The sequence below is a fragment of the Primulina eburnea genome, chromosome 1 (genome assembly GCF_022965805.1).
Source record: "Primulina eburnea isolate SZY01 chromosome 1, ASM2296580v1, whole genome shotgun sequence".
NCBI classification, from domain to species: Eukaryota; Viridiplantae; Streptophyta; class Magnoliopsida; order Lamiales; family Gesneriaceae; genus Primulina; species Primulina eburnea.
This window is the reverse complement of record NC_133101.1, coordinates 57654166-57679716: the sequence shown is the minus strand read 5'-3', so window position 1 is coordinate 57679716 and position 25551 is coordinate 57654166. Positions and strand designations below refer to the sequence as shown.

The 25551-nt window shown below is 34.2% G+C and overlaps 4 protein-coding genes across 4 annotated transcripts; 3 read left to right on the top strand and 1 right to left on the bottom strand.

Moving 5' to 3' along the window:
• The first annotated feature begins 847 nt into the window (after positions 1-847).
• Positions 848-4197, top strand: LOC140833707 (uncharacterized). The gene is made up of 4 exons (XM_073198034.1): positions 848-1462; positions 1594-1691; positions 2183-2346; positions 2422-4197. The coding sequence occupies exons 1-4, from the start codon at positions 933-935 to the stop codon at positions 3511-3513; spliced, it is 1884 nt and encodes a 627-aa protein (XP_073054135.1). The 5' UTR covers positions 848-932; the 3' UTR covers positions 3514-4197.
• Positions 4198-7715: 3518 nt separating this feature from the next.
• LOC140833691 (SNF1-related protein kinase regulatory subunit beta-1-like) lies at positions 7716-9750 on the top strand. The gene is made up of 4 exons (XM_073198012.1): positions 7716-8096; positions 8566-8741; positions 8905-9067; positions 9395-9750. The coding sequence occupies exons 1-4, from the start codon at positions 7941-7943 to the stop codon at positions 9713-9715; spliced, it is 816 nt and encodes a 271-aa protein (XP_073054113.1). The 5' UTR covers positions 7716-7940; the 3' UTR covers positions 9716-9750.
• Positions 9751-9840: 90 nt separating this feature from the next.
• Positions 9841-14050, bottom strand: LOC140833698 (calmodulin-7-like). The gene is made up of 3 exons (XM_073198024.1): positions 13820-14050; positions 12753-13122; positions 9841-10131 (listed from the first exon to the last, which is right to left on the bottom strand). Exons 1-3 carry the CDS (start codon positions 13893-13895, stop codon positions 9987-9989), a joined length of 591 nt encoding a protein of 196 aa, XP_073054125.1. The 5' UTR covers positions 13896-14050; the 3' UTR covers positions 9841-9986.
• A 3380-nt stretch (positions 14051-17430) lies between these two features.
• Positions 17431-24845, top strand: LOC140833684 (la-related protein 1A-like). The gene is given in 15 exon segments (XM_073198007.1): positions 17431-17879; positions 18660-19193; positions 19195-19210; positions 19370-19538; positions 20090-20180; positions 20483-20554; positions 20692-21176; positions 21681-21741; positions 21972-22070; positions 22152-22474; positions 22624-22767; positions 22925-22988; positions 23457-23602; positions 23720-23824; positions 24299-24845. Coding segments are annotated over 15 exon segments (2739 nt in total). The 5' UTR covers positions 17431-17615; the 3' UTR covers positions 24465-24845.
• The last annotated feature ends 706 nt before the right edge of the window (positions 24846-25551 follow it).

The following is a 25551-nucleotide window of genomic DNA, read 5'->3' as shown; positions in this document are numbered from 1 at the left end:
AATTTATGTCTTTTTATAATAATTTTTTCAAAAGTATAGATAAAAATACAGAAATATTTTGATAGTTTTAAAGTTTTGAAATTTGTATGAGCCGCGATGGTTATAGGTGAAAAAAATTACCAAAATAAAATTTTGTGAATTTTTTATTAAGTAAAAATTATAAAATTTTAAATTTGAGAGATAATTTTTTATGCTTGAAAAATTATACAATGACAACAAAATTAGTTATTCTGTATGCTTCAACTTTAATAATTAGTAGGGAAAATAACAATTTTAGTATGATAAGTTAACATGTTTTTATTTTTGTCTTCTAACTAGATTATTTTTCTTAGTTCGAAGCTGCTAAATCTAGCAAATAGTACTTATTTGAAATCGGTAATCTTGTACATGATTCATGTGACGAGAATAAAGCTCATCTCATACAAAATAAAATATATCTAAACAAAAATAAAATGAAATGACAATTTGTTTTCCTTCGATTTTAAAAAATTGGTTTACGTTTTGATTTATTTTCTTATTCGTTTTTGTTTAAATTTTTTAATGATTGTAATATGTATTTTATTATCGTTACATGAGTTACGTAAGAAATCATCAATATCAAATAAAAAAATATCTGAAAAATTTAGTGGTTTTTGACAGAAAAATAAAAAAAAAATATCAGATAAAACTAAATATTGAAAAATTATAAAACTTCAATTTATAAGTTTACAATTACAAATTTTTCAATAAGAATAGTATAGTATGATACAGCATGTAGTTTAGAATTTCTAATTTATTTCGAAAATATTGTTGAAAAATAATAATAAAAACTTCCGAGAAAAAAAGTTCTTTAAAACGTGTTCTCGATCCCAGCACTTTTAGTGGATGCCCCACCATTTGCCCTCTTCTCCTCTGCTTTGCATTCATTTTCACTTGTAGATTCGCTGGCTGCAATGGCGCCTGCTCCCCACAAGCGCAAATCGCTCCCGCTACTGCTCATGCTCCTCCTCGTTTTCCTCTCGATGTTATTCATCTTCTCTCTGTCTCCCTCAAGTCCCAAGCCCCAAATCCAGCCCCTGCTGCGTCAAAACCCAAGCCCAAACCTGAACCCGAACCAAAACTTCACCTTCATCATCAAAGTCCTCACCTTCGACCGTCTGGCATCCCTCTCCCGCTGCCTCACCTCTCTCTCCAAAGCCCACTACGATATCAACGATAAAGTTCATCTACACATATTCGTCGATCATTTTCGGCAAGATACCTCTAATGGGTCTTTGGATTTAGACCAAAAATTGAATCTATCCAGGAAGATTCTCGATTTTGTTGATGGGTTTGATTGGAGTTTTGGAGAGAAGTTGGTGCATTATCGAACTGCAAATGCTGGGCTTCAGGCGCAATGGATTGAGTCCTGGTGGCCCACCTCGGATCACGAGTTTGCCTTTGTTGTTGAAGATGATCTGGAGGTTTCGCCACTCTATTATAGGTTTCTATCTGACCTGCTTACTGATTTTGATTAACCACACGCGTCGAATATGTTTCTGTGTCATTTTGCTGTCATTATGCATAGGATCGAAGTAGCGTCATAATGATATATTCTTTTATTTCTCGCGATAGGTTTCTTAAGGCCGTGGTTATGAATTATTACTACAATGCCTCCAATTTCAGTCCTTCGATTTACGGGGCATCTCTGCAGCGGCCTAGGTTTGTGCCAGGTAATGTCTTTACCTTTTTATTTTGTCTGTGCTTTCTTATTAGGACATTAACTCGTTGAATTGAGTTTTACTAGTTAAGGTGGTCAGAAAGTTTAACAAATTTAGACTGTTGTAACTTAGATATATTGTTTCTCCAGTAGACTGTATGCAAATGAGAACAGTGTGTTTAATGCTACAGTATTCGTAGTCTGGAGCTGATTTAGCTTTTATGATTAGATCAAAATTCCAAATATTTATCCGCTTACTAGGATTTCTTTTCATATTCAATGCATGACAGAACTTTCAAAGCTCTGTATTGTATGTTACCCTCTTTAAGAAGCAGATCGGATGATTAATGGAGTTAATGATACTTATGGCGCAATCTGTCTTACTTCACCTCTCATTTTGCGTGCTCGATCCTTCAAGTTCTGTAGTGATTCCCATGAATATGTTTGTAGTATGGGCGGTGGTTAGAGTTTTTACCTGACAGGTATTATGGTTGCTCTGCTCAGGTAAACATGGAAACAAAATGCAATTGGATGATGGAACTTGTATTTTCTTGTATCAGTTGGTTGGCACTTGGGGCCAGCTTCTGTTCCCAAGACCTTGGAAAGAATTCCGCCTGTGGTATGACACACATAAATCAAAAAACATGAAACCGTTCTTGGAGGGAATGGTAACATTTTACATGAATCGCTATATACTTTCATGCTCATTTCTCTGGCCTTAATTTTTATTATTGCTGAGTCAGGTGACAACCGGCTGGTACAAGAAGTTAGGAGAGAAAATTTGGACTCCCTGGTTCATTAAATTTATCCAGTCTCACGGGTACTTCAATATTTATACAAATTTTCTTCATGAGAGAGCACTGAGCATCTCTCATAGGGATACAGGTGTCAATTATCGGAAAACAGCGGGGCCAGATTCTTTCTTGGTGGATGAAAATTCTAGTGATTTTAGCATGTCGAAGCTATTTCCTCTGAATGATCTAAAGTGGTATGATTTCTGCTTTAGAAAGGTGCTTACTAATAGAATTGTGGATAATTCGCGTAATCTTGGGCCTATCCTTCAATCTGTTCAAAAAAATAACTCTGTTATACTAGTAAATCTATATAGAGTACACGAGGCAGTTATCAGGAATATGCTCTGCCACTTTGAGAAGCTGAATGTTCGAAATTATGTATTCGTTGGCCCAATGTCTCATGTCTTGCTAGATCTTGCAAGAAGGGGTCATCCAGTGATTGATGCAAGCCACTATTCTGAGGTTATCAACCTTGCCAAGTCTATCACATTTCAGGATTCAACTGCCGAACTTATCAAAGAGATTTTAGTGAGTGCTTATGTGACTAGAAAGAGTTTGGATCTTGGTTATAATACCTGGGTGCTCGAAGGAAATACGCTTCCTCGTACCGGTGACTCATTTTACGATTCTTTTGGCCGCGGAAAGGATGTTTTTATTGGTAAGACTACTGGACTTCTTTATGTCCGGAGCTCATCCTTGACTTTGAAGATTTGGGCTGACGATTTTGTGTATAAGATTGTTTCGCTGCTTGATGCGTCATTAAAGGACTCGGTGACTCATGGCAGCATTATGTTAGATGTGGTCGAGAAATTACTGGAGCATCAGAGAATCAAGTTTGATGACGTTGATGCGATGCACCTTGGCTTGAGTTTAGGAATTGTTCGTGCCAACTCAACCACATCATTTAGGAAAGAAAATAAATTTTTATACTGGTCTTCTGAAACAAAGTTGGATATAATACAAAGGCAACTTGAACATTTAGATCTGTGGGTCGTCGATGGTGATTTTTCTTGCGTTGGCGTTTTTTGTCACCCATCATAGGATTTGATGTTATGACTGTTATTTTCTGAAATCATATCTTTTGGAGAACAGACTTATTATTTTCCTACAATTTTAGCGTGAACACCCTCAATTTCAAAAGAGCCAGGTTTGGAAGATAAAGAGATTGACTCAACACTATTGAATGCCATTTTGTGGCAATCAAAGAGTGATACAATGTTGGTCTGATTGCAAAAGCAAGCTAGTTGGCAGCTCGGCTGAGAGGACATCTGAATGCATTGTTATTTTTTCTGATGGAGCAACGACAAGCTGGATTTTAAAACTTGTTATGAACAGAACTACCAAAATTCTGTGTATATTGAAGATGGTTCTGGAAGTTGGTGAGAAACCACAAATTAGCATTTGGGACAAAATGAAAAAAACTTCATTCCCGAATCCCGAGGCTTACACGGTATTACTAACCCTTATCTGGGGTGTAGCTATTAATTAGAGGATCGAATTTTGTGCTGTGGATGAACTTTGTGTTGTATTAGTTTTCTCACGACCAGTCATTCTTTTAAAACTTAAGATTGGTGATAAACAGTTTAGGAGTTGCCTATTTTCCTTACTTTAAATTTTACTTTTTAATTGACTCTTGTCTGGTACTTCTAGTTTCCTTGGAGTCATATGATCGATCAACTGAAAACACGATAAATTAATTGACAAGAGTAGTTGTCTGGTTTTTAACGGTTCCATGTATTGCTTCTTTTCCAAAGATTATTGACATAAGTGAAGAAAGAAAATAAAAGAAAGGAAACTCCCTCTTGCAGCTGCAGATATTGGAAACTATTTTCTCGCAGAGTTCAAGAACTCATGGATATCCTTACTTCTGAACACATGATCAATATTGTTCATCTGTTTCTTTAACATCTGATCTGTACTTCATGATGCCGGCCATGGTAGGTAGGTAGCAAAATGGAAGCTACTAAGGATGGCTAAAAACCAGTAAATATAATCCAACTTGTTATGGTTCAAATCTTTTTGCTTCCAGCCAGCCTTGTTTAATTGCTGTAACCTTCTCTGTCATGGCATTGATGATTCTGACAAATATATTGCTAAAGAAATACCCGAAAGATAGTGATAGCTATGAAAAAGAAGAGGAAAGAGACCTCATTCCAGATGGAGCTTCTTTACAGAATAATCCTGAACATACTGATATAAGATCAAAGATTTATATTCTTGAACAGCATTGATATCATATATAAAATTTATCAATATTTTTGAAGAATTTTGATCAATAACATAAAATTTTGTTGATTTTTCTGCCGAATATTGACTTATGATCTACGATATAAGATATGTTACACAAAAACTCTTGTGAGACGATTTAATATTGTAATACAGATCTTCTAAAAATGTATAGAGTAGGTCTCTTGTGAGACGGTCTCACAAATCTTTATTTGTGGGACGAGTCAACTCTACATATATTCACAATAAAAAATAATACTCTTAGCATAAAAAGTAATATTTGTTCATGGATGACCCAAATAAGAGATTGTCTCACAAAATATGACCCGTAGAACCGTCTCACGTAAGTTTATTACCTAAAATAATGTTAAATCTATTTTGCCTCGATTCATATCATGAGCCCACAAGGAGATTTGGCAAAATATGAACAATAAGTTAAAGGTGGATTTGAATTCTTATCTAAGATAAATGATGAAAAAAGAAATGTACGTCTTAATTTTTCCAATTCCCATTTTTTCTAGATTGAATATTATTTTATTGTTAGCTTCAGAAAAAATATTATTTTATTGTTTCAAAGCGAAGTAGTAATAAACAATTAGTATTGAGAGTCATATAATTAATATGATGCATTCTCTGAAGCGAATGTGATGTAATTAATAAACACAAGTTATATATCATTGTAAAATAATTATTTAAGAAGAATAATATTTTATGTCACTAGAAATGAGATATAAATCATAAAATACCAACACAAAGGTTTAATATAATAACATATTGATAGTGCAAAAAGATATTGTTCAAAGAACATGAAGTTATTATTGAATAAATGAATAAAAAAATTAAAATTTTAAGAATCTATATTGAATTGTTAAATATGATATCACCATCCATTGTTCATATTAGAATAGAATCCTTCAAGAATGAAAAAGTAATTATAAATGTTGGTCCATGACTCGCAACCTGATGTTTGTGAAAACATTTATTGATCAATAATAATCTTTTGATTGATTTTATCAAACGCCTCCATAATCTATTTAAACCATTGATTTTGAAATAATACATGATATTTTATGTATTGAAAGTTATTGATTGTGCATTAAATACAAGAAAAATCTCCTAAAGAGATTGAAGATACGATATAAATATTGTAAATCTTATGATCCAAACAATGAACTTTTTATGACGCAATTTCTCACTTGCTATATTAGTAATGATCAACCAACATTAAGGGAGAAGAACATAGAAACTAAAAGTATATAAATAAGAATGTGTGATCTTTTTCGATCGATCCCTGTTAAATTTAAAATGAACATGAAGTTTAAAGTGTAGTTTTCAAGATAACAAATTTTGACTAAGAAGTCAAAATTAGTGAGACTGATGATCTTGAAGAATAACTATATCTTAGCCTCATAAGATGTTCGAGTATCTGAAAATTATGAAAACAATGAAAGAATTCGATATCTGTGCAATACCATCTATTTTACACGTGAAAGAATTTGATATACGTTTGAAGCGTAATTGACCAATTGGATTTTAAAAAAGATGTTTTACCACGAAAGAAAAATGTACGAGAGAAAAGAAGTAAAAAAACATATGGAGAAATGATTTTAAAAAGGATTGATGAGTATATATTGACAATGTTATTCATGAAGAACAACAAATATATTAAATGATAAGATTTCAACAAATTATTTGTTATGTCAAAAGCTATGAGATGAAAACAATATAAAATATTTGGACCAATAGTTCAAATACATAAAAATGTAATTTCATTATGATACAAATTAGTTTTTATGACAATACAAATCTCAACTTGTATCTCAATATTTCTCATAAACGCTTGTAGTTTATCACTATTTTACGTATTGATCAGTTTTGTTGAAATAGTTTGACATTTGATTTACGCATGTGTTACACTATATATTTATATGGCAAAAACTTGTGTGAGACGGTTTCACGGGTCATATTTGTGAGACGGATTTCTTATTTGGGTCACCCATGAAAAAGTATTACTTTTTATGCTAAGAGTATTACTTCTTGTTGTGAATATGGGTAGAATTGACCCGTCTCACGTATTATGACCCGTGAGACGGTCTCACATGAGACTCACTCTATTTATATAGTTTACTCAAGAAAGACATAAAAATCTCTGAGAATATTAAGAGCTCGTTTGGTATAAGAAGCTACAATTAAAAAAGTGCTTTTTTTTAAAAAAAAGTGTTTTTTTTAATTTTTAACTTGTTTGGGTGGGCTTCTAGTGCTTAAAAAAGCACTTATTTAAGTTGAAATTAGAGCTTTTTTAAAAGTCTTATTTTAGAGCTTTTTTCACTAGCTTTTTTAATGACCTTAAAAAAAGTACTTTAATGATATGTATCCAAACACATTTATTAATTTAAAAAGTGTTTTTCATCTATTCATCCAAACACAATATTAACACAACTTTTACTTAAAAAAGCACTTTTAAAAGCCAACTTTAAAAAGCACTTTTTTAATCAAAAAACTTTTGATACCAAACGGGCTCTAAGCTATCAAATGAAATTAGGTCAACTTCCATAAATGTAAAGAATTTTTTTTTCATGATATCTCGTACACTTTTTGGATTTCTTTATCAATTTATTTTGTAGTTTGTTATTTCGACTCAAGAAATTATTTGTTTTTGTAGTTTCTATAGTTATAGACACTAAAAGTGTAATTTCTACAAGAATTATCTTCGATCAACAATTTCGCAAGTTAGATTAAATATGTTAATATGTTGTCGATTGAGAAATAAATTGTCTGACAATTAGATTACACATATTTGATAAATATTTTATCCTTTAAAACAGTTAGACGAGTAGTATTTATGTAGATAATTTAAATATTTATTGAGTTTTTATTGATATAATATATTGATTTTGTTATATTTATGTATTTATTAATATATTTTTTATTTACGAATTGAATTTTATATTTATTTTTCAATTTTCGTTACATGTCTCGTTCAACACAGGGTTTTGATCAGAAGTATTCAACGGCTGGATTCATCGGTATATAGCACTTATCCAAATACAACGGCTAGGATCATCCCACGCCTTGCATATCTATCCGCTGCAGTTTTTGTCCCCAAGTTGACATCTTCTCCCTGGAACGGTCTCCGGCGTTCGCTTCGAAACTCACGCGCCGCCGCTCTCTCGCTCTATGTATACGGGTATATAGATCGATAGATACACGCTGGTACTTGGTTTGCTTGTTTGTGTGGAAATATGGGGAATGCGAATGGCAGAGAAGGCAGTGAAAGTGGCGGCGGCAATGAGGTGTCGGAGATATCGAGCGAGCTTGTGGCTTCCGCTGATATAACGCGCAGCGCTCCAGCGCGTGATCTTCGGCAGACAAGTTCTCCTCTCTTAGGTTCCTCTCAGGTGCGTTCTCTTGTTGTCAATCTGCCTGTATATGTAGGATGTGTTACTTGGTAATGATTTTCCGGCGGATTGCTGCTGTAAGAATCCACTCGGAGAAAATAACATAGTTCTGATCAGAACAAGTAGTCAGCGCTAACGTCTGTTGGCGTGAGCAAGAGCTTGGGAGTAAGATTTTTTTTGATTTCATTGATGAATCCATTCCCTTGTGTGTATTTTTAAGCTTGCTCTGCCCATCCTTCAGAATTTTTCTGTATTTTCGGTTGCTTCAGTTATTTTGGCACTTTTGATTGTCATTACCATATTACAATGTGGTGGGGCTATTTTTTTCTTGATTTTCTTTTGTTTTCGTGGAGATCATTGTCATACTCTTCATGCTCAAGCTTTGACCTCCTTCGTTTCGAAGAAACTTGTTTTGATGGTTTCTGATCCGTTCATCTTACATACCCGATGTTTTCTTTCTCCTTGACAGACTCCAGTACTTTCTCTTTCGGGGGATGATGGCCCCTCATCCATTCCATCGCAGCAGAATGGATCGCAGAGAGCTGTGGAGCACACCCCTGAACAAGGAATCCCAGTTATCATTAGTTGGAGCCTTGGTGGTAACAATGTATGTGTGGAAGGATCATGGGACAACTGGAGGTCGAGGTAATTTTCATATTCGTGCCACATTGAATTTGTTTGTCTGCTTGCTCGTTTGTGGATTTTATTATCATGATAATCAGGAATTACGATGCACTGCGTTGTTTAGCTTATGATCCCTTTTGAGAAGATGGCTTTGACTTCTAAAACTTGTCATGGATCCATGTAGGAAAACACTCCAAAAGTCGGGTAAGGATCACTCCATCCTCTTGATCCTGCCAGCAGGCATACACCGTTACAGATTCATTGTGGATGGCAAAATGAGACATATCCCGGATCTCCCAAGTGAACCAGATGTGATCGACTGTCTCTGTAATCTTCTCGATGTCCATGTGAGTGAACGTTTGAGCTTATTCGATTATGCCTTCTATTAACTTTGTGTGTTCATGAATTGACGACTTGCATCAGTGGGCCAATTTATCTAGGAAATTCACCTTATAGTTACTTTTCATTTTCCTTCTGTAATGGTCAAAACACTAATTTGATTTGCTTTCTTCACGAACATCAGCGATTTCTATCTTATCCCAGCAAACAAAAGCAGCAGCAATTTAACATGAATATATCTTGGAAGGGGGGGAATGCAAATAATTTGCCTGCATTTATGTGGTTCTTTGATCAGTTCTCTTCCATATCAAACTTGAAACCTTTTGTATCTCCAGGATTATGTTCCAGAAAACCTCGATAGTGTAACAGAGTTTGAGGCTCCTCCATCACCAGACTCCAGCTACAGCCAAGCTTTCCTAGGAGATGAAGATTTTGCCAAAGATCCCATGGTGGTTCCACCGCAACTCCAATCAACTGTTCTCGAATCAGGAAACTGTAAAGAAACCGTTACTTCTTCAAAACCACAGCATGTTGTTCTTAATCACCTGTTTGTAGAGAGAGGATGGTCCTCTCAACATGTTGTTGCTCTTGGTCTGACTCATCGGTTCCAGTCCAAATATGTTACCGTGGTTCTTTACAAACCTCTCAAGAGGTGATTCTAATCCTTCAATGCGAATGCAGCTTTGGTTTAGGTTGCTTTAACAATCAGGATGTTGATATAAAACATGTAACGAAACTAATACCCGCCTCGTGTGCATTACATCGATTTGCTTTCTAGAAGTTAAAAAAAACCAGCGTCGTTTATTGCCTGTATTTTTTCTGATAATATACAAGCCCCAGCTCTCTTTCAATACAATATATATGGTTTTCAGCAGTAAAGATTCTTACAAATTAGAAAACCGTGATTATGAAGAAGATGACCGAGTCTCAGAGGATAGAACATTGATGAATCCTATCCCACATCCGGCTTTTCTTGCTACCATCTTTCTTTCCGTCAGTCGTTCCTTTGCGTTCCCCTCTTCTTGCTTCGATGCTTTCCCCTCTTCTTGCTTTGATTCTATGCTTTCGCCTTCTGCATTAATCAACATTTTTTGGGGGGTCAGCTTGTTACTCAAAGTTGTCTGAAATGATCTTGAATAGTCGCTTCTTGTTGAGCATTTGAGTTGTAAGATGGTGAGATATTGGGAATGGAACCATGAGGTATCAGCAAATGGTGGATTATGATGCAACATAAAAACATCCATATACTATGCTTAAAATTTGAAACACGGGCTGATGTTATTTGAATCTGCATTGCTTTCAGCTTTGCCAGTGCCACTCTTTAAAACATGGGGAGAAAATTAAAAAAAAAAAAAGAAAAATAAATTAGCATTGCTCCACCTTTTCCGGTGGAGTGAGTCGTACACATGGATAAGCCGATTATTGCATTTCTGACAACTATCACTCTGTCGCTAACTTTGCAACATTTAGATTGTAATATCAACTACATTTATTTTGACGTAAAAAAGCAAGTGTGATTTATTTTTTGGAACCCCCTCTGAATTACGCCATACATACATATACACAGAGATATAGATTCACGAAATGCAAATTTCACATCTCAAGAGAATTTATGTTCCTGTGGAGTTATTTTGACTCTACGGCGATGATCCTTACAGTCCAAATCTGATTAAATGAAAACGGCGCAGAAATCAACAAAGGCCCAATTATAAGCCCGCACGTAAGATTTAAGTCTTCGCAAAACACTCACCCGAACTCGGCCCATCGCATTATGCATAGTTTGTGCAAGTTTAATAATAAATTAATATTCTCGTGACAACTGAATTGCTATTCTCCAATTATATCATCTAGAATTCTTTATTTTTTTTAAAAAAAATAAATTTTATGAAAGTTTGATATGATACGATGAACAGAGGAAAAAATTGTGGTAACCGTGGATCAATGAGTAGTTTGAATTGAAATTTCTGAATACCATGGTGGAAAAAGGGGTATAAAATCATTAAAATGAGTGGCAGTTTGTATAGAATTCTTGCTAGTACTATCGTACAAGGAGTTCGAAGATACAAAGAATATGGTCTGAATGGAGTGAAAATATACGAATGGAAAGTAACAAGGTTTGGAGAATAAGTAGGATCGCAAGTACGTGCATTTCAAAAGGATAAGATGCTGCACTAAACCAACACAAAAGTGACAAAAACAAAGAAAGAAAGAGCATGCATGTACCTGTCTTTGTTCTTTAAACATCCAACATTTTCTTTTTTCTTCTTTATTGGTGTAGATGAATCAATTTATATAGTTTTAAGATGGTCTCTCTTAATGTAAAGCAAAAGTAAAACTTCGCAATCATGAATGACACTATATGAATGGACAATTACCCGCCTAGCCGACTACGAACCAGCCTAGCCAACTACGAACACGGGTAGAAATCCCAACAGAGATTCAGAATTCAGATCACCAATGTAATTTCTAATACGAAGTAGAGTGCCAGTCGTTTGTTGACATGCCGCACAACCAGTATGGCCGCATGAATCGTCTTGATGAAGTACCTCAGTCTACGCCACTATACAAGTGACATTCTAGAACAAATTGTTAGTCTGGGGAATAGCATATCCTAGGACTAATTAGGCTAGATGGACAAAGAAGTTCGTGCAGTAAATTGGAAAATATAGAAAACACGAAGCAAAAGTACACAAGTTGTTTACAGAGAATTGAAGTACAAATCGAAGCAGGGTCTAAAAGGTAAGCCACGAAATGAGAAGATCGAGACAGTAGAAGGAAAAGCAATGATAGAGATCTCAAAGAGCTTACCACACCAAGTGGCTTGAATTTCAGAAAAGATATGAAACAAGTCGAGGCAAACTTGTACTTTTGAAGGGGGAAAAGATGTACCTAAACAAAAATGAATTTTCATACTTTTCATGGGATTTTTGGTGCTCCTTCAGCTAAAGCCACTATGAGTAGGTGCTTAAATGGAGTCGAGGGACGATCGTGAACCAGGGCCCAAAACTATCTATAGCACTGAAGCAGTAACAACTACAAAAAATTCAACTAACTTTGTAATTACACTTCCCTTAAGGTCCGTATCAAGCTTACATCCCTATAGTTTTTTATATACCTTAAAAAGTACAAAAAATTAATATTAAAAAAAATTTTAATTGATGCATTTTAAAACTACAATCGATGGATCAAACCAAAATATATTTATACTTTTTTTGTTAGCTTTGTACTTAAATATATTAGAAATAAAACTAAATTGATCTCATTTCTTAAATACTCATATTTTTAGGGGTGATTGTAAGTTGGTTTTTTTTTTTTTTGTGTAATTATGATAAACCTATGGGGAGGTAGATATAATTATCCTTTTTATGTTAATAAAAAGCAACAAAGATCAACAAAGATTAGAGAACGTGAATTTGAACATCAACCAAAATCAGTGACTGGTTAAAGCAAAAGTAAATGCTCTAGCATTTGTTCTAAGTTTGTAAATGTTGAAAGAAAATAGTTGAAGACACAAACAACACAACCACTAATTAAAGAAAAACAAGTAAATACAGAAAAAACAACATTTAAATAACAATTCAAAAAGAAAACAAGCGAGCAAGCAGACACAAATCTCATCAAACTTATCTGACTGTTTCCTTTTTCAGATAATTATACTTCTAAAATTTTAGTTTTAAGTTTTTCAGATCTCACTTGGCCATCATGATCTTGACAAACTCTTCATAGTTAATCTGCCCATCGCCATCCACATCGGCCTCACGGATCATCTCGTCAACCTCCTCGTCAGTGAGCTTCTCCCCAAGATTTGTCATGACATGGCGAAGTTCGGCGGCAGAAATGAAGCCATTCTGGTCCTTGTCAAAAACCCGGAATGCTTCCTTGAGCTCCTCTTCAGAATCGGTATCCTTCATCTTTCGGGCCATCAGGTTAAGGAACTCAGGGAAGTCAATAGTCCCATTTCCATCAGCATCGACCTCATTGATCATGTCCTGAAGTTCAGCCTCTGTGGGGTTTTGTCCCAGAGAGCGCATCACAGTCCCGAGCTCCTTGGTAGTGATACAACCTGTCACAAAATCCCAACACAATATGATAAAAATGGAAATCATAACGATAATTCATGAATACAAAATGGGAGAGTGCATAAGTAATCTTTTCTACCCATAATAAGTAACAACCACAATTGAGAAGGACTTGGTGTCAAAACTCCAAAGGTTTCCCCAAACAGTCCAATCTAATGGATAACCAAAAACAAGTATGTTTACCACACATAAACTCAATTCAATGTGAGAGGTAAATTATTCAAAACAGGAAAACCAGCAGAATACTGGTATAAAGACGATAAATAAGAAACTTCCGAATCAGGAACAGGGAGGCATGAATCATGATCAACAACAGCAAACAAACAAAACCATTGCTTTCTCATCAATTTAGCTGATATAAATAGCCAAAACCAAGAGACGTTAACAATCCAACAAATCCTTCAGCTAATCCCCCTCAAACACAAAAAAACAAAAAAACAAAAAAATCACGCACGCATATATCCAAAATCTCCATCAACAGGCGCATGGACTCGGCGTAAGATCTACATATCTCGCCCAAAATCTCCAACCACAAAAATGAAGAACACATCAATATCTGCTGGAAATCATTGAACACGTACAGTTTCTTAGATCTATAAAAACAAACACCGAAAACAGGAAAAACACGCCAAAATCCACATCAACACGTGGATGAACACGCGACCATCTTCTGGCACATACCGTCGCCATCCTTGTCAAACAGAGAGAACGCTTCCTTAAACTCCGAGATCTGATCGTCCGTCAGCTGTTCCGCCATGTCAGGTTTATTCCCACAAAATTCGTATACCTAGTTTGGATTGAGAGAGAGGATGATGCGTTGCGTCAACGAAGATGGAAGATCATTGCTATTTATGTACGGTAGGAGGAAGCAGAATCTGATGCCTTTCCCTTTCCTCAACTTTTAGTTTTCTTATTTTCCTACCAAACCCATTTTTAATCATTATTTATTATAAATTGAATTCTTCAATTTTAAATAAATAAATAAATTTTATTTCTACCTGTCATTTGTCTCAATTTTTTTTATATTTAATTAATAATATTTTTTTACTGATAAAATAAATCTGGGACAATATCGATCGTTTTTAATAAATTAAATAGAAATAAAATAGAAAATTTGTTTTAAAACTTTGCATTTTTCATTTATTTTGGACGAATGAAGTACTTATGTAAGAAAATTTGATTTCATCCTTATATATTTCTCGAACTTTAAAAATCCTTTTAACCTTATATACAAAAATAAGTTGGAATTGAGCACTATTAATTGGATATCACATGCAATGATGCAAAACAAACATATACCGAGTTCGATATCCGATTTTAATATTTTTCTCTTCTAACTAAAAAAATATCGAACGATTTTTATTTTTATTTTTTGATTGTTCACACAAATGAATGTGATGAATAAAAAATAAATATTTATTTGATATTAGTTAAACGCAGAGGCGGAGATAAATGCTCTTGTACCCAGGTTGGCCCAATTTTTTTTAAAAAAATTATATGTAAATTTTATATAATTTTGAAATAATATGATATTAGTCCAGGTATATTAATTTAAATATTAAAAGATTCTAGAATTTAAAATTCTAATCTAGGACAAAGCCATATTTCTGGCTCTGTCAATGGTTATATGTCATAGGTTACCTTTTGCATTATACTTTAATAAATGAAAATTCTTTTCTTGTTCGTTTTCATGTGATACTCTCTTTTGTTAATCTTCTATTGTTGCTGGGAATGGTGGAAAGGTATCATCTTTTTCATCGCTATATTAAATAATTTATTTAGATTAAATAAAATATAGATTGTATTAAATTATCGTATATGTAAATAATGTGTCGCAAATAAAATATATGCTATATTTGTAGACAATCAATTTTCAACTATGTTATCCGTTTTATAATTTTAAATTATTTTATTACTAGTGCCAAAAACCATTTTTCCCCAAATTTATAATCTAATTAATTTTTTTTTCTAATAAAATTATCTGATTAATTTCACAAACAAGGTGGGTCCAATTGCCAGTGGAATCATAAGGGCTTTCAATTGGTTGGGCCTGAAGTCTTTCGCGGGTAATGGGACCCATTAACAAGACATGTCCGGTAGAAAATGGGTCGGATTGGGCTACCCGTTTACTTCGCTGGCTCGTATGATGAAGCACACTTTTTACTTTCCAAACAATATAAAATAAATTGCTTAAAAAATATAAAATAACCTGTCAGATAATCAAATATTCTAATGTTTTTTCCTTCTGATTTAATTTTAATTCCCAATTTCTTGTAAAGTGGATTGTTCTTTTCTATTAAGAAAATCTTCTGAGAATACCCAATTATAGATATATATATATTCTACCGTATCGAATTACGGAATCATATACTTAAAATATTTTCATCGTCTACGTTCTATATCATGGAAGATTTCATATTCAATTACAACCAATGTTTTCATAATCGAACAAGTGTTCGAACTGCATTATTTTATAAAAATGATTCAATTGGTCATATTGTTCAGTAGGATAATCAGACCAAAAAACTGTTATATTATATAAAATGCTTATATAAATAATAAAAAATATATCTATCAAAATTTAATCTAAACAATATATATATATATATATATAATCAAATATAATTATATCTACATTTTTTGACAAAAAAATAAATCAAAAGAAACTTTAATATTGCTAAAATAATATTTTTAAGAATGTTTAAAATCCAAATAATCTTATATATAACTAAAAATAAAAGTTAAAATATAAGAATCAAATTATTTAAAATAATATAATGAAATAACTCAAATTCTAAAAAAAAAATAGAAAGTGATGAACGCGTCATACCAGTTATTGACCGATTTTGACGGTTCTAATAGATTTGATCGTAAATAGATTTTTTAGACTATGTTCAGATCGGAATCTGGGAACCTTCAATCTAATCCAATTTTTAAAAACAATGATAACCGCAGTTTCAATTTAAGTTACTTTATAACATATCCGACTATATATAGAAATCATATGAGACAGTCTCATTGATCAATTTTGTGGTACAAACCTCTAATCGAGCTCAACTCATAAAAATATTACTTTTAAGCTAAAAGTATTATTATTCATAATAGTTATGGCTCGAAAATATATGATTGATAATAAAAATTTTGAAAAAACGATAGAACCATTTATAGAAAGTTACGCGTAGAAGATTTCGTCGTTAAGAAATCCAAAAACAGTTGGACCAGATAATAAATTAAATGGTTCTCATAGTACGGGTCTATTTTTGATTCAATCTTTCAATTTATTTAATGTACCGATTTAGTTCCTGAAGTTTTTAAATTAGTTTGAAAATCGAAATGGTGGGATGTTAATACAGTATTGGTTACGATTGGATTCGTGTATTTCAAAGCTTTGTAGAGTGAGTTTCATACGAGACCGTCTAACAGATCTTAATTTGTGAGACGGGTCAACACTACCCATATTCATAATAAAAAGTAAGTACTCTTAGTATAAAAAATAAGGCAAAAATTTGTGTGAGACGGTCTCACGAGTCATATTTGTGAGACGGATCTCTTATTTGAGTTATCCATTAAAAAAGTATTATTTTTTATGCTAAGAGTATTACTTTTTATTGTGAATATTGTTAGAGTTGACCCGTCTCACAGATTAAGATCCGTGAGACGGTCTCACATGAGACTCACTCAAAAAATAATATTTTTTCATGGATGACTCAAATAAGAGATCCGTCTTACAAATACGACCCGTGAGACCGTCTCACACAAGTTTTGTCATCTATGTATTGCAAATATATTCAATTATATTTTTGTAATTTCAGATAAACAAAATCATAAACTTCAAACTCTCTTTCCAAAGTTTCATATTAATCTTGATGGATTTCAAATTCATCTAATAATGAAGATATTAGAAATTTATTCTATCTTGTTAACTAATGTATAAATAATTAAGATATGAATTTAATATTTCATCTATTATTTTATTGTTGACAGTAAAAATATAATCGAAATACATATATTTCAAATTGATCCATCTAAATGTAAACTAAATGAACTCAAACGACAAGGCAGGTTTTTATATAAAAAAAAACAATTTTTTGATAAAAAAAATAAAAGAAATTTATTAAAAAATTAAAAAATATTAAAATATGTACACAAACTAATATGAAACTGATTAATAAATTAATTTTATGAGATGAATATACAATTTGATTCAATTTATATTAAAAATATTATTTATCATATTAAATAAATAAAACCATCTAAATTATTGTCCTTGTACTGTACTATGCTGAGTTAGGTACCGAAGATCTCGTTAACAGATCCGAAATCAGTATAAATAGTGTCACTCTCGCGCACGCAACTGTTTCCCTCTCGCAGTCAAACTGTGAACGCGGGTCGGAAACTCTCAAAAACCCTAGTCTGCCCTGCCGACCACAACAACGCACACTCCTCCACCGTTTTCACACGCAGTTCTGTGCTATTCATGACGATGGGGATGGGTCGTGATGGTGATGGTGATGGTGATGGTGATCAGCACCACTGTCAGGGTGATGCCGTTGATGTCTCGCCTGAGTCGCCGTGGAAAACTTACGCCACCGCCTCTCCTGTCAAGGAAGCCGATTCGGACTCCTGGCCGGCACTTTCCGAAGCCAAGCAGCGCCCAATGATTAGTGCTAATATGTGTTCCGACTCCGTTAAATCTCCTCCGCCGCAGCAAGCTGTGGTTGATGGTTGTGATGCGGCTCAGGTGGTTCCCTGCGTTGTTCGGTGCATCTTGTTTGTTAATTAATTTTTATAACTGTTTGATTACTCGCGATTGTCGTGTTTAATGCATACTTGATCGAGAACCGAATTTCTTAAATCAAATAGAGAAGAGTTATGAAGTAAAGGGATAGTCTTTTCATGTCAACGGAGAATCTTTTCGTAGGTATATTATATACGTATATATATTTTAATTTTTTATGCACTTTTTCTAAAGTGCAAGTTACTGTGCATCTTTGTTGTGAATGGGTATTGTGTCCAGTTTTTATGGACCTGATGCTGTAATCACAGCCACATTATCGCCTAGTGAATTGATAAGGTGGATCACAGAAATCTAATCCTAAAGCATACCATTCCCATTTTGTCACGTCTTTAAGTGGATTAATCTTCATTAGGTTTGCCGTTGCTATACTCTGTTGTGTGGGTACTTGTTCACGAATAATGGTAGACTGACGATCAAAGACCTTAAGCATTGTATATTTTGTTTGCTTTGACATGCTTGTTGGCATATCTATGAGCTCTCCATGCGTGATGACATGCAGACACATTTTATTAGTTCCTAGAGTTATCAAGTTTTATTTGTCGTATAACTTGTAACTGCTTCCCGAGCTAAAAAATCTCTATTACTATGCGGAAAGGTGGTGTGGCTCTTTCACATCGGATGGCGGTGGCTGCAATTCTCTATTCATAAACAAACGTTATGAGTTGTAAATGCATGATGTATCTGTAGTTTGTACTTACAAGAAATTTTCATCTGATCCTCCAGGCTAAAGTTGAGCAGCTGAAGACAAGTGGGCGAGGTAATTTTAGATATCCTCGCAAGCCCCATGGTATCTATCATAATAAAACTGACCCCAAGCAGGGACCAAGTGCTGCATCTCCGATTCCCATACCGATACCAGTGCCCGCCCCCATATACTATCACCCAACTGTTCCACCAGTTTTTAATGTCATGCGTCCCATGTCACCCATTTCTGGTGGTGGATATGGTTATCAGGTCTCCCATGGATTTTTTCCCAGAGCTAATACTCAAATTTTAAAGTCTGGTAGTGATGCTCCAGCACAAGAGTTGCTTCATCTAGTAAATGGTGGATTTCATCCTTTACCATACATAGATTCCAGTGCCAATAATTCTAATTATGTTCAAAAAAGCTCTAGGGTAAAAGATAGAGGTGGCCAAATGAATCCTTCCTGGAATAATCAGAGGCCGGTTTCTTATTATAACACTCCCTTGCAACAGACTATGGGGCCGAGACCTTTCGTAAGTCCTCCATTTTTTGCTCCTTCAGGCTTTGTCGACAGGACCATATCTCACAGGTATTATAATTATCGTGTATAGCACTGTGCAAGTGGATGTAAATAGATCCATCTCTCGCTATAATTGACCGCTTACCAGATTTCACTTTATTTCCTATTTCTTCTCATTCTTAAGATTATTTGCATGGACATAACCTAATGAATTCATCAATGATACAGGTCGCCCAGGTTTTATTAGTTTTTTTCCTGCTGCTCCTCCGGGCTCTGTTAGAGTACCTTACCAACCGCACTTGGTTCCATATCCTCTGAAACCTGGTGTTCCCATGCCACCCGCACCAACAATGTCCTTGAGAGCCAGCATTGTCACACAAATTGAATATTATTTCAGGTGAGGTGTCTCAGAGGATCTCACTTTCAGTATCTCAACTTTCTTTGAAATTAGAATACAAGACGCACCCCCAAAGAAAAAAACGAGTCATGTTCTCTGCTCCTGTACTGTTACGAAATTGACATTTACTCTGAACTTCAATCCCAGAGCTGAGGCGTCAGCTTCTATATTAAACTTCATATCGTTAAAATGCAATGTTCATCTGGTTCTTATTGACAAATTCTTATCCCTTTTTATTTTCTAGGCTAGTGAAAGTATACTCTTTTAGCAGAATGTTAAGTTTTTGCAACTCATCGGAATGATGATTTGTCATAATGATTTTTCATAGTGATGGGGTTAACTGTAAAATGGAAACATGCTTGTTTCTTTGGAACTGCCGTGATTAGTGATTCCTTAGACAATTTTATTTTTCAAGTAAATAGTCAAATAGATAACAGCTGGGATATGTTGATGTTTCAAAGAAGCTTCTCGAGTAATAGGATACAACTACTGCAGAAACTTTATATGTAAGCAATATATGGCATCTAAGCATTGATATTTACCTTTGGCAGTGATGAGAATCTGCAGACTGATCGCTACTTGATATCCTTGATGGATAGCGAAGGTTGGGTCCCAATATCAATTATTGCAGGCTTTCCGAGGGTAATGTTTTCTCTCCGTTGTCTTGTGACTATCTTTACCTGGACAGTTGTCAAAATGTTGTCAAATTTTGACTTATGTCTTTTTCCTCTTGGAGGCTGAGAAAGTGTTTACAAAATCATATTCCTTGGCGGAAACCCCATATCTTTTATATCCTCTTTCTATTGAACAGATTTGCATGGTGCATGATGGTGTTAGTAAATTTTTCTGTCCTATTTTCTTTTGATTGATTTGCTTGATCAAATTTAAATTTTGTTGATGTGATAATTATTCCACCAAGCATTTTCTGAAATTTTGAATTTCAGATTAAGAAAATGAATGTAGAGATACCATTTATCCTTGATGCATTGCTGTCTTCAGAGACCATTGAAGTGCAGGTTTGATATTTTACCTATTTTGAACATCTCTCAGTCAGTGCTCATATTATCCTTGATTATAATGGTGGAATTTCCATTGCCTTCTCGTTTCTTGTCCAAACAATATTTCCTTTATCTATCAACTTCATTTTATTCAGGGTGAAAAGATAAGGAGACAGAACAAATGGTCAAAGTGGGTTCCTTCTACTGCTATTAGCAAATCTTCACCTCCTGTCACGAGTCCTGCAAAGAACGATGAGCGCAATGAGAATAAAAAGGGCAGCTTTGAAGAAACAGAAGAGTGGCTTTCACCTAATGAAAGCTCTGGGGATTACCTATCGTTTAGTGCAGATTCTAAAAAAGAATCTGTTGCAGCAGATGCACGAGAACATGGGGATAAACCTTTTGTCAGCGGTGAAACTTTAAATCTTACTTCAGGAAATATTAATTTAAGAATGGGACTGGATTTGAAACCCAATAACGAGAACAGTTGCACTGAAAATAGCGATGACCTAAAAAAAGAGATGCCGGTGCTTCCGAATCAGGATGTGATTGATATAGATGCCTCAGCAAATGTTTTTTCCAGCACACATATGTTAAATGAAGATCTGGAACTGGAGCTGAAAGTTTCAACTCTTGGCAGGTGTTCTATGATGGATTTACCGTTATCTGTGTTTGTTAAGTGTGTGTTTGCTATGTTATTTGTGTGGCTGTGGGTTTTTTTTAATGTGTCTGACCTGAATTTAGAGTTTTGGATTCATTCAACAACACAATTCTGTGATATTTTTTTTTGAAGTGTTTGAACAAAATATCACAGTTTTGCTGCAAAGTAAATGGAATAAGGAACGTGAGATGTGATATTTTTGTAAACAAAATTTTAGCGAGTCCTTGATATACTATACTATCTTATATGTATCAGGTGCCACCTACGACATCACTAGAAATGCTTGAAAAAACCTCTCACAGGTTACTTGGTTATTTTAAAGTACATGCTCATTTGAAGATGCTAGTAGTTTTATCTTCAGCACGTGCTGTCTGTATACATTATTTTGTTTGATTGATTCATTTCTTCCGTTTCATGTGATTTTCATGGCATGTTCAATTCACTTTTTACTTACATTTTCACATCTCTGGTTATTCATTTTAGGAGTGAAGATGACAATGATGTCAATGACCAAGTCATTGAAAGGCTTGTAATTGTCACTCAGGTGAGGCCCAAGGATTATGGTTCGGTATCATTTAACAAAGTTTTAACTGGAAAGAGCATTGTTTGATTATTTACTGTCCTCATTTTTTATCTTTTTTTGCTTATATAGATATTGTAGGGTATAAATTTTTTAAAAATATTTCCATGTAGAGCTTGTCTCTGAAACTTTGAATCGAAGATATAGAAAGTTAAATTGTTGAAATAATAAAACTATGTTATGCACTTGTGCAGCAGAATAATCGGATGATGGAAATACCCGGTGAAGAATCAAAAACCATGTCCAGTGAGCTTGCTTCTGCCATAAATGATTCCCTCTGTCCTCATGAGCAGGTTGATATATTGTTTTTGAGATTTCTGTTTCTTATGTACTAGCAGTTAAATCATTGTTTTTAATTATCTTGCATAATGCAGGAACCATCTCCTTATTGGGATTCCAAAACTTGCAATGAAACCAGGGACGAGTGCTCGATACATCCACAAATTGATGTCCCTTTTAATTCAAGAGCTCCTGATTGTTCTGCCAAGGAAATCGATCGTGAATGCCCTCTAAATTTTAATTCTCGTTTGAAGCAAAATGAAGACTGCTTCAAGCAGCACTCCTTGCATAAACAGCGACTTTTTCCTGGGAATTTTAGATCTCTTGGAAGTGACCAAAACTCTCTTGGCATGGTATCGGAAAGTCCACCAAGTAATTACGTTGGTTTTTACTTCAGTCCACCTCCAGATAGTAATTGGTGAGCATTACAATTGTAGTCTCATACTTCCTTAAACTTTTGATTAAGCCTTTTCTGTCATATGATATAGGAAATATCTGAATTGCTTACGTCAGAGTTTATTGCTGAATAAACTGTGGTCCATTTAAATTCAATTTGAAAATTTACAGTTTGAGGGATTCAAAGTTGTGTGCTTCACCTTGCAAAAAGCTCTCAGGTACGAGTCCACCAGTTGGTTCTGTGCGAAAGTCATTTCCACCATTTCGGCATCCAAATGATAGACTTCTGGAAGAAAATCATTTCAGACAGCAGATGTAAGGAGAGATTTTATTAGGATATTCATACTAGTGTGCACATCTGGATATAGGACATGATATTCACAGTAAATGCTTGCTTTGACATTTTCCATGTTGATTTTGGCTTGTTTTGCAAAGTATACTTATTAATTGGGGTCACTAATTTTTGTCTCAGCTACAAGGAGTATCATCAGTGCTGCCTTGGTGAACGAAAGAATCTTGGCATTGGTTGCAGCGAGGTACTGTTTGAAATTTTTCGAGAAAAAGCTTATGCAAACATTTTTCGGGAGGATTTTTTTTAAGTTCTTATGAAAAAATACGCCTAATTGGGTGTATGAACAGGCATGGCCGCCATTTGAGTACGAGATTATTGTTCCCCTGCATGATATGTACCCATGGACATTCAACTGCCTATCTGCTCTTACGGTTGTTAAACTCGGTTTATGAGATGCAATTGATGAATAATTTATGTTCATATGTTGGGTGCAAGTTTATCCACAGTCGACAGTTGTTCCTTCTCTTGATTTTGTTATACGATATCCGTTTATCTGATAAGTTATCCGACATTATCTCGTTAGTCCATCCATAATTATATATATAATTTCATGCAGGAAAAGCAGGCAGTGCTGTTGTTGACATATGCATTACTAATCTATTTTTGTGTGTTTGTTATGTTATCTACCGAATAAGCCTCTTGTTACTCGCAGGAAATGAATACGCTGTACAGGTTTTGGTCTTATTTCTTAAGGGATATATTTATTCCTTCCATGTATAATGAGTTCCGGACTGTAGCTCTAGAAGATGCTGCTGCAGGTTGTAATTATGGAATGGAGTGCCTTTTTAGGTTTTATAGGTACGGTTCATGTATTGTTTAGCTTACTTTTCGTAGATACCCATTAGTTGAATTTTGTCTTATTCTCCTGCTTTGGTTTGCTAGATTCTCATTGAGTGCAACTATTTGTTGTTTCAGTTATGGTTTGGAGAAGGTATTCAGAGAGCACCTGTACGAGAGTTTTGAGCAGCTGACACTTGACTTCTATAAAAAAGGGAACCTTTATGGCCTTAAAAAATATTGGTAATTCTACAGTTCTATATCTTTTTCAGGTTTTCCTTTTGCACTTGCGCTAAATGTCAAAATTGTGATACAAGAGACTCAAGAGGTCATGTTTTACCATGCATATCACAAAAATATATTAATATTTGTATAGTTATAGTGCATAGAATTTGCAAATCAAGCCCCAATAAGCTACTTCAATGGAATGAAAAAGGGAATAGATGCCGTTAACGTGGAATAAGAATTAAGAATTGGTTGAATAAGTTATTCACTAATTAACTTAGGGTTTATTCGCTTAATTACTTTATGCCCGTTCCAAATAACGTGAGGATCATTTTTAGTCATGGCTATTTAGCCTATTTTGATACGTCTTCCTTGTCTCCCTGTTTGAGGGAAGACGGCCCAGTCAAAACTGTTTCCTATTCTATTTGATAGGCTATATATTCCTCCCATTCTTCATACCTTCAGTTAAACCACATTGCATGTTCTTGGCAGGGAGTTTCACCATTTTCGGAAGGACCATGGCCGGACAGAACCACTAAAGAAACATCCAGAATTGGAGAGACTGCTCGGGGATGAGTATCGCACTCTAGATGACTTCCCCAGTACCGAAGATCAGAGTGGTGTCGTTAGAGCTGCTGATAAAATTATACCAGCATAGATACTGTGATTTTGCAGTTGCAATCAACTTGCAAAATCTCATTTTTTGGGAAGAGAGTGCTGACAGGAAGTTGAGGATGATTTATGTACATAGTACATTGACTGCGTTCGTGTCGTGCTTTCCAAACCGGATAACGAATTTTGATGGCCGAGAGGTTCGTGACTTTGGAGGTCTCTCTGGTGTTTCTTTTTTAGCTTGTCTAGCGGCTTGTGGAGACTTCTTTCTTTAGTTAATCGGGCATCTAACTTGTACATATTGAGAGAATTGAGATTTTTAAAATTAAAAAAAAAACACGAGAAGCTAGGGGTAATGCAAAAAAGAGAAAAAAAAGTTGTCGAATGAAATGAATTTTATGGAGTAAATAAATAGCTTTGAAATTTAGCCCTTCTTTATTACAATGCTAATAATTCCATTTCTTGTGGTTTCTATTATTTTTATTTTTTAAAAATAATTGATAGGTAGAAGAGTGGACGTGTGGGAGCATCTATTTTATACAAATAGAGTTAACAAATTATATTTTCAAGTACTGTTTTTTTTTGTATGCTTATTTGGGAATATTTGATTCAATTTATTTATTTATTTATTTTTTATAATATGATATTATCGATATAAATTTTATTATCTCAGTTTTTATGTATAATATATAAAAAAATTTACTTTAAGGTTACTCTGGTTGTACCGAGAGAATTGTGTGGAAATTTATAATGTTGAATAAATAATTATATATTTGGTTTGACTAATCAAGTATGGGATAAGACTTAAAGAGTAAATTATAATTCCCTTTTTTTTTTAAATAACTAATGGTTATAAAAGAAAAGAAAAATATGAGACAAAATTGTAAAGTTTGTTTTCTATTATATATATAAAAATCTATAAAATATATGGATTTTAAAAAAACACAAACTTTTATAAGATCATTTCTTACTAGTCAATTTTGTGATACGTATATCATATTCGATCTGACCTATGAAAATGTATTCATTTTTATATCAAAGTATTATTTTCAACTCCAAATATAGATTCGGTTGACCGGTATCATAGATGTAAATTCGCGATACAGTCTTACAAGAAAACTACTATAAAAATT

What these genes read in the sequence shown, in the direction of transcription:
- LOC140833707 (XM_073198034.1), top strand. Translation starts at nt 933, where the DNA reads ATGGCGCCTGCTCCCCACAAGCGCAAATCGCTCCCGCTACTGCTCATG. An exon ending in GCGGCCTAGGTTTGTGCCAG is followed by an intron (nt 1,692 to 2,182) that starts GTAATGTCTTTA and finishes TGCTCTGCTCAG; the next exon opens with GTAAACATGGAAACAAAATG. An exon ending in AACCGTTCTTGGAGGGAATG is followed by an intron (nt 2,347 to 2,421) that starts GTAACATTTTAC and finishes TTGCTGAGTCAG; the next exon opens with GTGACAACCGGCTGGTACAA.
- LOC140833698 (XM_073198024.1), bottom strand. Translation starts at nt 13,895, where the DNA reads ATGGCGGAACAGCTGACGGACGATCAGATCTCGGAGTTTAAGGAAGCG. An exon ending in GTTTGACAAGGATGGCGACG is followed by an intron (nt 13,123 to 13,819) that starts GTATGTGCCAGA and finishes ATTTTGTGACAG; the next exon opens with GTTGTATCACTACCAAGGAG. An exon ending in GTCAAGATCATGATGGCCAA is followed by an intron (nt 10,132 to 12,752) that starts GTGAGATCTGAA and finishes TGATTAATGCAG; the next exon opens with AAGGCGAAAGCATAGAATCA.
- LOC140833691 (XM_073198012.1), top strand. Translation starts at nt 7,941, where the DNA reads ATGGGGAATGCGAATGGCAGAGAAGGCAGTGAAAGTGGCGGCGGCAAT. An exon ending in TGGGACAACTGGAGGTCGAG is followed by an intron (nt 8,742 to 8,904) that starts GTAATTTTCATA and finishes GGATCCATGTAG; the next exon opens with GAAAACACTCCAAAAGTCGG. An exon ending in GTAATCTTCTCGATGTCCAT is followed by an intron (nt 9,068 to 9,394) that starts GTGAGTGAACGT and finishes TTGTATCTCCAG; the next exon opens with GATTATGTTCCAGAAAACCT.